This window comes from Amphibalanus amphitrite, unplaced genomic scaffold (genome assembly GCF_019059575.1).
Source record: "Amphibalanus amphitrite isolate SeventyFive unplaced genomic scaffold, NRLGWU_Aamphi_draft 002165F_arrow, whole genome shotgun sequence".
NCBI classification, from domain to species: domain Eukaryota; kingdom Metazoa; phylum Arthropoda; class Thecostraca; order Balanomorpha; family Balanidae; genus Amphibalanus; species Amphibalanus amphitrite.
In genome coordinates, this window is record NW_024883658.1 from 1 (window position 1) to 11,248 (window position 11,248).

General features: G+C 53.4%; 1 protein-coding gene across 1 annotated transcript; it reads right to left on the bottom strand.

The window, feature by feature from the left end:
- Window positions 1-5,585: 5,585 nt before the first annotated feature.
- Window positions 5,586-9,264, bottom strand: LOC122376491 (uncharacterized protein K02A2.6-like). Its single transcript, XM_043356380.1, has 3 exons — window positions 8,513-9,264; window positions 6,022-7,206; window positions 5,586-5,772 (listed from the first exon to the last, which is right to left on the bottom strand). The coding sequence occupies exons 1-3, from the start codon at window positions 9,262-9,264 to the stop codon at window positions 5,586-5,588; spliced, it is 2,124 nt and encodes a 707-aa protein (XP_043212315.1).
- Window positions 9,265-11,248: the final 1,984 nt, after the last annotated feature.

An 11,248-nucleotide genomic window follows, 5' to 3' on the forward strand; every position in this document is an offset into this window, starting at 1 on the left:
CAGAGCGTGGTCCCGGCGGAGCATGTGGAGGTTCATCTCAAGCAGTACGGCCTAGACTGCAAACCACCCGAACGACTGTCAAACGGCGCTAGAGTCCTCGGACTCCGCGTGCAGGAAGGAAGGAGTGACTTGGTTTGGACACGAGACAATGACATCGGCAGCGTTCAGCAACCACTCACCAAGCGGGCGCTGTTCTCTCTGTGCGACCGGCTAGTCGGTCACCTGCCGGTATGTGGCTGGTTACGGCCTGCCACTTCCTTCGTCAAGCGGGTAGCAAACGCTACAACAGCGACGTGGGACACAGAAGTGAAGGACTCCAGAGTGCTGCAAATGGTGAAGGAGATCATGCAGCGAGTGGAGGAAGCGGACCCAGGCCGTGGGCGATGGAACGTTAGTGGCGATGAAGCGACGGTGTGGGTCGACGCCAGCTCCCTGGCGCTGGGCGTGGCGGTGGAGATGAACGGGGGCCATCGTTGAGGACGCAAGCTGGCTGCGGCGCGACGAATGTGGCCACATCAACATGGCGGAACTAGACGCAGCTCTGAAGGGAGTCAACATGTCCCTCCAGTGGGGAGTGAAGAAGGTGCAGCTGATGACGGACTCAAAAACCGTTTTCCACTGGCTGACAGATACCCTGTCAGGGAAAGCGCGCCTCAAAACCAAAGCGGCGGGCGAGATGTTGATACGGCGAAGATTGGAAACAATCAGGGCAACGGTGGAAGAATACAACTTGAGCGTGACCGTGCAATACGTCATGTCGAAGGAGAACCGAACAGACGTGCTCACCCGAGTGCCGCAGAGGTGGCTGTCTCCGGCGGCGGATGACAGCGTGACGGCGGTTGGTGATGACGTCGTGGCTGCCGCTGACGTGACTGCAGTAGCAGCAGAAGATGACGTCGACGTCGAGGAGATGATCCGTCGCATCAATCACAAAACAGGGCATCCCGGTGTGCGACGGACTTACTACTTCTGCCGGAGAGCCGCCCCATCGGTCACCAAAAGTCAAGTACGAGCGGTGGTACGGCGGTGTGAACAGTGTCTGTCCATTGATCCAGCTCCAGTCCAATGGCAGAAAGGGAATCTAAGCGTATCTGGGTCGTGGAAGCGGCTGAGTATGGACATCACTCATGTGGGAGCGCATCAGTACCTGACTCTGGTGGACAACGGACCGTCCTGCTTCGCAGTGTGGCGACAGCTGCGGAGACTAGACATTGCCGCTATCATAGAACAATTAGAACAGCTCTTTTGTGAGCGTGGACCACCAGACGAGATACTTACTGACAACGCGGCTTCTTTTCGGAGTCGCGCCTTCATAGCCTTCGCCGAACGATGGGGCGTCGCGATGAGGTTCCGGAGCGCATACCAGCCGTCAGGAAATGGGATCGCAGAGAGGTGCCATCGCTCAATCAAACGAACCGTAGCCCGCACGGGCTGTTCAGTGCAAGAAGCTTTGTATTGGCACAATGTGACCCCCAAAGACGACATCAACCCTGAAACAGCACCGGCCAATGCGTTGTACAGATACGAAGTCAGACTGCGCGGGATCGATGCCGGTGCATGCAACCCGGAATCGTAGCGTGCCGGTTTGGGGTCGGTGACCGTGTCTGGGTGAGAGATCCGACACGCCGATGTGACGCACAAAGCTACATTGGCACAGTCACCAATGTGGTGTCTCCACAAGCAGTTGACGTGGACGGTATACCCCGTCACGTGCGTGACTTACGACCAGTTGCTGCCTGCGACAGCCAGCGGTCAGCGGCAGAGGATGAGCTGGGGGGAGCAGCGGCGGATGAGGAGGAACCATGGCTCGTGCAAGTTTCTGTTCGACAACCAACGCTGGATGTGAGCGAGAGCACAAACGAAGATATGAGGGCGCCCAGTCACGAGCTGATTGAGACGCCTGAGCTTGAGCAGAGTGGGACCGAGCCTGACCAAGAGGACCGGCAACAGCCTGTCCACGAGCCATTGGGAAGAGGACGTCGCGTAACAAGGCAGCAGACTCGATGCAGAATGTGTACCTGAACCACAGTTGAGATGATCGGAGATCAGGGGGGAGTGTATGAGTTAGAAGAATATTTGTGTTACGCTATAGTTTGTGAGAGGTGCCACAGTCTATATTTAGAAAGACAGCTAATGTGCGGCGCTTACAGAAAAATAGTGCGAGAAATTGGACTGATAAGAAAATTGATTTAAAAATCCGACAGGGAGAAGAGGGGAAAGAAACGAGCAGAGAGGAGAAGAGAGATAGAGAGAAGGGGAGAGCAGGGAGAGAGATAGAAAGAGGGAGAAGAAGCAAAGAGATAGAGGGAGAGAGATTTGAAGAACACGTCTTTTCAACGTGTAATTACTTACCTTGTTTTGTACAGAATTTTGTCGTATTCGTACTCGAATAGACATTTTAACTAACGCAAAAGTGTCCTTTATAATCCATCGCCAACTACAGGTTCAACTGTTGAAGTCATAGGATATGTTATAGGTTATATTTGTAGTTTACAGGCTAGTGCGCCTAAGTTTGGAATCTGGCCGTAGTGCCATTGGATTATGAATTATGTGTCATGAACGATGGCTTAGTGAGCCTATGCATTGTGTTATGGTGGAAGCGCCTCATGGATAGGACAAGGAACAGAGAAGTGTTTATGTGTTTGGAAAGATATATTGTGTCATGCTTTTAATGGACAGAGGACCATTTTATGAGACTGTAAAGTCATATTTAAACCCAGGTATATTAATGATAATAAATCGTTAAGCGGACTGACTCTGGGTGTAAAGAAGCTATTTTTCCCTGTACTTCGACCTTTATTGACAGGTCTTCAAAGGGGCAATGCGATTCAAAAAACAAACAATAATCATGCTATACTGCCATCCACGAAATTCTCAAAATGATCGATGCTTAAACACGTGACACAACTTACAGACAGTTCGTACTCCAGTAGGTCTACTTTTTCAAAACACTATCCCATATAGGGCTAAGCGAGAACTTTCCGACACCCTGATTCAGTGATGGGTTGCATAATCGAATCTCGATGGCCTCCCTTACGACACGGCGGGACCATGTTGGCTCGACCGCCAGCGTGCTAGCCTGACCTGGGTCAAATGGTTGGCGACACTGGAGCCAGTGTTCAGCTAAAGGGGATGTGTCTGACCTCCCATGCTTTATGGCTGCTACGTGTTCTTTAAGTCGCATGCTTTTAGGACGCCCGGTCTCGCCAACATACGTGGCACCACAATCACAAGTAGTCTTGTAAATGACACCTTTTTGCAAATCCTTTGGTGGTACGTCCTTGGCTTTAACTAGTTTGTCCCTGAGTGTTGGCTTCGAGCTATATCCTAACCGAATCTGGTGGGGCGCTAAAATCCTAGCAACTCTTTCGCTGGTTCCTTTGACGTAGGGGATGCTAATGTACGTAGTACGGGGTTGTTCGGTTGTCTGGTCGTCCGGTACGGCCGGATCTGTCCGGTCGGGTCGCCCAGCGGTCGGTTGGGCTCGGTTATCGCCATCGGTCAGCTCCTGTCTCTGCTGCTCCGTCGCAGCCCGCTGTTTGGGCTTCAGCGCTCGTCTCACGTAATGTCTCGGGTAGCCATTTTCCTCGAAGACTTTTTCTAGACGTGAAATTTCCTCCTTCCGAGCGCCCTCCTCGCTGCATACTGCTTCAGCACGTTTGGCTAGACATTTGATGACACCCGTTTTTATGGAGTCTGCATGGTGAGAACTGAAGTGGATATAAATTGGTTGCTGTAGGTTTTCTGTAAACCGTTGTTTTCAGCGCGTTTCCCGCTCTCGCCACTTCTACGTCCAAAAAGGGAATTTTCCCATCTTCTTCGACCTCTCGTGTGAATTGTATGTCCGGGCATACGTTGTTCAGATGCCTATGGAACTCGTCTAACGCGTCCGTCCCATGTTGCCAGACCACAAAAGTGTCGTCCACGTAGCGCCGCCAGTATTTTGGCTTGAGACGAGCGGTTTCAAGAAGTGTTTTCTCGAGAGTCTCCATGAAGCCGTTTGCCAGTGCGACTAAACTAAGGCCCATAGGGGCTCCTTCAAGCTGACTATATAGCTGGCCGCCACACTGAAAATAGCTACAGTTTAGGCACTCCTTCATCAGTGTTCTGATAGAATCGACAGACATTCCACACCTGTCTGGGAGTGTCTCGTCATTGAGAAGCTTCTCACATACGGCGTCTATGGCTTCGTCTGTTTCAAGAAAACACTTCTTGAAACCGCTCATCTCAAGCCAAAATACTGGCGGCGCTACGTGGACGACACTTTTGTGGTCTGGCAACATGGGACGGACGCGTTAGACGAGTTCCATAGGCATCTGAACAACGTATGCCCGGACATACAATTCACACGAGAGGTCGAAGAAGATGGGAAAATTCCCTTTTTGGACGTAGAAGTGGCGAGAGCGGGAAACGCGCTGAAAACAACGGTTTACAGAAAACCTACAGCAACCAATTTATATATCCACTTCAGTTCTCACCATGCAGACTCCATAAAAACAGGTGTCATCAAATGTCTAGCCAAACGTGCTGAAGCAGTATGCAGCGAGGAGGGCGCTCGGAAGGAGGAAATTTCACGTCTAGAAAAAGTCTTCGAGGAAAATGGCTACCCGAGACATTACGTGAGACGAGCGCTGAAGCCCAAACAGCGGGCTGCGACGGAGCAGCAGAGACAGGAGCTGACCGATGGCGATAACCGAGCCCAACCGACCGCTGGGCGACCCGACCGGACAGATCCGGCCGTACCGGACGACCAGACAACCGAACGACCCCGTACTATGTACATTAGCATCCCCTACGTCAAAGGAACCAGCGAAAGAATTGCTAGGATTTTAGCGCCTCACCAGATTCGGTTAGGATATAGCTCGAAGCCAACACTCAGGGACAAACTAGTTAAAGCCAAGGACGTACCACCAAAGGATTTGCAAAAAGGTGTCATTTACAAGACTACTTGTGATTGTGGTGCCACGTATGTTGGCGAGACCGGGCGTCCTAAAAGCATGCGACTTAAAGAACACGTAGCAGCCATAAGGCATGGGAGGTCAGACACATCCCCTTTAGCTGAACACTGGCTCCAGTGTCGCCAACCATTTGACCCAGGTCAGGCTAGCACGCTGGCGGTCGAGCCAACATGGTCCCGCCGTGTCGTAAGGGAGGCCATCGAGATTCGATTATGCAACCCATCACTGAATCAGGGTGTCGGAAAGTTCTCGCTTAGCCCTATATGGGATAGTGTTTTGAAAAAGTAGACCTACTGGAGTACGAACTGTCTGTAAGTTGTGTCACGTGTTTTAGCATCGATCATTTTGAGAATTTCGTGGATGGCAGTATAGCATGATTATTGTTTGTTTTTTGAATCGCATTGCCCCTTTGAAGACCTGTCAATAAAGGTCGAAGTACAGGGAAAAATAGCTTCTTTACACCCAGAGTCAGTCCGCTTAACGATTTATTATCGAGGACCATTTAGTTTATGTTATATTTGACCCGTGCGTCATTTTGTCGCCAATGCACTTGTGTGTTAATTATGTCGTTATCCGTCAGTGACTTTCGTTTGTGTGCTTACAGATATGGAAGCGAGAATGTTTATCCTACTGCCTTTTTGCTGACATCTGCTGCGACACGTTCTTCTTCTCACGTGCCTCTACATGACGTTCGCCTTCCGACTTGTTCTGATGCTTTATCGTGTATTCTGCGCACCACACGTTGATCACACACGAGGCAATCCCAAAACACTCTGCCGCTATCCCGCGTTCAGCTGTTTCGGCAAACAGCTGACTGGGAGCAAACAGCTGACTCGAGAGTCGAGGCCACTAAATAATGGCGTATGGTACACCTCCCCCCCACGCCCACCTCCCCCCTTCAGTCGATCACGCATATGACTGCAGACAGGGGTCGACCTGGAGTCGGGAAGGAGGCCGTGTGATCCTGCCGCTGCGACGTGGAGCGGCGATAGCAGGGCGATCCGCGAACCGGACTTGCTTTGCGGGCGCGGATGGTGGAGCGGTGCGGCCTGACGTCACTGACGGCGTGGTAGCCGTTGCTGCAGTGGCTGGCGCCGTCGCTTCAGTATCGGTACGGCGTTCGCTGACGGGAACGAGTGGGCGATACGGTCGTAGGAAGCGCCGGTTCCGCCACAGTGTACGACCGCTGGCGAGCTTCACCAGGTAGGCTCTGTAGCGACCGATGGCGACGATGACGCCGGACCTGTCCCACAGGCCACTTTCGTTGTTCTGAATGGCGACATTTGAGCCAATCTTGAGAGACGGCAGGGGCCGGGCTGCTGCGTCGTAGCGTTCGCGAGCGGCTTCCCGTCGGGTGTGAGCGCGCTTGTCACACTCGTCAGCAGCCTGTTGCCATTTACAAGCGAAGGCGGAGTGGTGCATCGGCACCATGGTCCTCAGTGGGTGTCCGAAGAGTACCTCAGCGGGTGATCGACCGTCCTCCCGGGGTGTATTCCTGAGTTTAAGCATGGCCTGCGAGAACTCTTCGAGGTCGAGGCGACCGGACACGCTGCATTTTTGAACCAGCCGTTTTACGGCTTTGACCGCCGCCTCTGCATGACCGTTGGACTGCGGGTAATGTAGGGATGATATCGTGTGCGTCACGCCCCATCGCTCCAGGAAGGTGCGGGTGTGGCGGGCTGTGAACTGTGGCCCGCCGTCGGTCTTGAGTTGATTGGGGACACCGTAGACGGCGAACACCTCTCTCAAGTGGCTGACCAAGATCCTGGATGTCGGCTCACCGTCGATGGAAACGGCGATGGGCCATCCTGAGAGTCGGTCGGCGATGACAAGCCAGGACTTTCCCGCATGAGAGAAGAAGTCGGCGGACATCGTTTCGAAGACGCGAGACGGCTCTGGATCACTCAGCATCGGTTCTTTCTGCTGTGTGGGCAGGTACTTGCGACAGGCTGAGCACGCTGTGACGGTCTCGTGTACTTGCTGGTTGAGACCGGGCCAGTAGACAGATTGGCGAGCGCGTCGCTTTGTCCGTTCGATACCTTGGTGTCCGGCGTGGAGGCGTTTGAGCACGTCTCGTCTAAGGCTGCGTGGAACGAGAAGACGTGCGCCACACAGGATGATGCCGTCGTTGACGGAGAGATCTTCCTTCACCTGCCAGTAGGCTCGAAGACTGGATGGCAGGTCGGCTTTCTGGTCTGGGAAGCCGTTGAGGATCGTGTCTGCCAGTGCTTGATATTCCTCATCGCTCCTGGCAGCAGCACGGAGTTCATCCATGATCAGGTCAGGCGTGCCACCGTTTCCGTTGTGGTCCACCTCTTGGGCACTAGATAGTGCAACATTGTGGGGATGATGCCGGACTTCTGCTTCGGCTTCTTGGTCATCCTCCGTCGGGTCATCGATAGGAGCTCTGGAGAGGGCGTCTGCGATGCAGTGCATTTTGCCAGATTTCCAGACAGCCTTGAAGTGGTATGGTACCAGCTTCTCTCGAAGGCGGAGAAGACAGGGGTTCTCGATTTGGGCGAGTGACTTCTGGTTCAGCAGAGGGGTGAGAGGACGATGATCACAGATGATATCGAACTCTTTCAGTCCGGCTAGGTAGAGATAGTTCTTCTGAACTGCCTAACAGATGGCGGTCATCTCCAACTCAATAACGGCGTAGCGTGACTCTGCGTCAGAGACGATACGTGAGCCACACTGGATGAGGCGCCAGTTGCCGTCCTGGAGCTGGGGCGTTCCACGACAAATCGACAAGTGCCCTGCACCCTCATATTTTATTTTTTGCTTAAAATTGGTCTAATGGGTTGTGGTGGGCGGGGAAGCCAGCTGTGGCAAGGATTTTTTCTTCGAACAACGGTTTCCGAGATATAGCCTCGGGCAATTCCTGGATGTCGCGCTGCAGCCCTATGTTTGGCGGCCTATAACTCAAAAACTATTGGTTTTCTACGATAAAAACTTTATATGGTTCAACTCACAATCAACCAACAAACATTTTGGCTATCTCGGATTTTCAATTTTTGAAAATTTTGATCGCGTGACCTTTTGACCTATTTTTCGAAGAGTGACCTTGATATTTTCCCCACTGAAAGTTGCAACTTAATCTGATGACGAATAAAGCCTTATCAATTGTCATTTATATGCGAAAATAAGAAAGTGGATATCGCCCTGCGTTGACCTCAGGTCAGGTCATTTTTATGACCTGTCCGTTATTACGAGCGGGAGCGACAGCGAGATCTCGAGAATAAAGCAAGATAGCGACAAGCGGTAAACGGTGCAGGGTACAAATGGATAAGGTCTATAATTTTTACTCAGGTCATTTTCAGGTCAGGTCAAAGATGACGTCACAGGAGCAAAAGGAAGTCAAAATTGCGGCACCACATATATATGAAGTTTTTCTCGAATAACTTTCAAGGTATTCCAGCTAGGAACAAACTAATAGCACCATCGTGATCCTCTCGGCGATCCGCATCGAAACATATGTATGTTGACCTCGAAAGGTCGAAAGGTCAAAAGTTGACCTAAGGTCACGTGACCTAAGGCTCTGAAGAAGCGCGTACGACAGGCCATGCAGTCGTGTGGCGTCGGTGTGAAGGGCTGTTGGCAGGCCGGGCTTGAAGAACGCCAGGACCGGTGGTGACACAAGTGTCGCTTTGACGGCTTCAAAAGCCTGTTGGTGGACGCTGGTCCAGCACCAGTGGTTCTGGGGCCGGAGGAGGTCGCGCAGCGGGCTGGCAGCGCTCGCTGTGTCTGTTGAGAATGAGGCTAGCTGGTTGACGAGCCCCATGAAGCTGCGAAGATCGGTGAGGTTCTGTGGTACTGGGAAGTCGGAAATTGCGCGAAGTTTGCGCCGGTCCACGGTGTATCCATCTTTGCTGATGTTGAATCCGCAGTACTCGACTGTTGACTGAGCGAACTGAAGTTTCGTTGGGTTCAGAGTGATGTTGTGCTCCTTGCACCGCTCCAGAACAGTGATGACGTGCTTCAGATGGGATGCGTACGTGTCATCGTGACACAGGATATCGTCCGTCACCTTGCAAGTCCTGGGTATTCCAGCGAGTGCGACATCACCTCGGCGGTTGAACTCATCTCCAGATGAGCTGAGGCCTTGGACACATCTCTCGAAGCGGAATCTGCCCCACGGGGTGATGAACGTGGTCAGATCCTTCGACTCATCGGCGAGCGGTACTTGGAAGTAGCCGTTCTTCGCATCAAACTTACTGAAGAACTTGCTGCTCTTGTCGATGCTGGCGACTACTTCATTGCATGACGGTGGAGGATGAGCGCCACGCCGGACGTGCCTGTTCAACATCGTCAGGTCGACGCAGATCCTGACATCTGATTTGTCCTTGTTGCTGCCTTCTGCGGGTTTTTTGGGTACCACGACCAGAGGGTGGCACCACTCTGTCGGGTGTGTGACCTCAGATGATACCATCACGGAGGAGCTTGTCCAGCTGATCCTTGGTCTTTTCTCTCCAGGCGAACGGGATGGAGCGGGCAGCGGTGATGGCGTAGGGCTGGGCGTCATCGTTTAACACGATCTTCATTGGCCCGCCGATCATCTCCCGAAGTGGGCGGTTGATGTCGAACACCTCGACGAAGGCGTCCCTTAACATGCTGAGGTGCTGTTGCTTGACGTCCTCAGATGGTTCGCCTTGCGCTTCGTGCCAGGTCGGGTACTTGGCTTGAGTCGGCTTGCAAGAGGCTTGTGACAACCGTTCGCTCTGTGCTGATAGGCTGCTGTCGTCTTGATCTGATGAAGCAAGCTGGTGGACGTGTGATCCGGTTGATTCTGCGCTTCTGTCGTCTTCCATGCGATGCGTTGCATCTGTGCGGCTGATTTGCTTCGGGAAGTCGAGCGGCAGAATACCGAGTTCGACACACCGGGTCCACGACAGCAGAGCACCAGTGATGTGGGGGATGACGCAGACGGTGACGACCGATGTGGTCTCCTCACCCAGTCTGAGTGTGCACTGGAACGTTCCTCTGCAATCCAGTTTTTTCCCCAGCTGCTCCGAGCAGCTGATCTGGTGGCGGCGAGAGGCTGCTTACGTCGACGCCATATGCTACGGGCCTGTTGGACACTCATAGCGCAGACCTCTGCACCGCTGTCGGGTATCCATGGGATGACAGCATGTCCACGGGCGTGTTGTACTTCGAGGTCGACTTTCGGCGTCCGTCGCGCTGATAGACCTCGCACGTGGATGCCGTGCAAGTGACGTAGATGCCTTCTCCGTGGTGGTGACACCTCTCGCTGTGTGGTAGGCTCATGCACAGGCGGTTGCTGACGATCTGGTTGCCTGTTTTCATGCTGTCCAGAGCGTGATGTCCGAATCTGGTCACTTCTGCATACGTGGGAGAATGATGTAGTTTGTTGCACTTTGAGCACCGATGGTTACGGGCAGGACACATGGCCAGCTGCTGATGCCATTCGTCTCCGCAGAAACGGCATCGTCTCTCCGGCGTTGTGTCTCGGATCCGGGCCGAACCCACTGGGTCGGCTCCACTGCCGCGGCCCTCTGGTTCAGCTCGGCGGCTGCGGCTCGCTGACCTGGCGCAGCTGTAGCTCCGTGCGCCACGCCGGTAGGCTGACACGGCGTTGAGACGATCACCGGCGAGTGCTGAGGCGTTAACAAACGCGTTCTCACGCGCGCGGCAGATGTCGACGGTCTTCTGCAACGTGAGGTCCTTCTCCGAGAGCAGGGTTTGAACGGCCGTTTCGTCGTGCAGACCTGTGATGATGCGATCACGGAGTCGGTCTTCAGTGCAGTGTCGACAAAAGTCGCAAAACTCTGATATCTCCTTCAGCGCGATGAGGTAGTCGTCGAAGGACTCATCCGGCTGCTGGTTGCGACGGAAAAAGTCGCGTCTGTCCAGGATGACATTGCGCTGGCTCCTCAGGTGGTCTTCCATCGCTCGGATGGTGTCGTTTAGACTGGCTGTCTCTGTGATGTTGAGGCCGAATTTGATGATCCGGTGCCATTCGTCGTCAACCAGGCTGTAAAGTGATGCTCGCTGTTCCTCTTGCGTGAGCTGGTTGACTCCTGTCAGCATGTTGTAACCGGTGAGTCGCTCTTTCCAAGTGCAGAATTCACGGAGGCTGGCACCGCCAGAAAGACGCGGTGCTGGGGTTGCAAATGCCGGAAGCCGAGGACGAATGGTCGGAGTAACATCATTACCATTGTCGGCCGAAGCGGTGAGAGCGGTAGCTTGCGAAGCAGCAAGTGCTTCCAGACGTTCCTCCCGCCGATTAGAAGTCTCCGCTTGTTGGCGAATTAACTCCGTCAGGCTGACCA

What these genes read in the sequence shown, in the direction of transcription:
- LOC122376491 (XM_043356380.1), bottom strand. Translation starts at nt 9,264, where the DNA reads ATGTTGAACAGGCACGTCCGGCGTGGCGCTCATCCTCCACCGTCATGC. An exon ending in ACACGACTGCATGGCCTGTC is followed by an intron (nt 7,207 to 8,512) that starts GTACGCGCTTCT and finishes TGCTGCTGCCAG; the next exon opens with GAGCGATGAGGAATATCAAG. An exon ending in GCAGCAACGGCTACCACGCC is followed by an intron (nt 5,773 to 6,021) that starts GTCAGTGACGTC and finishes GTTTGCTCCCAG; the next exon opens with TCAGCTGTTTGCCGAAACAG.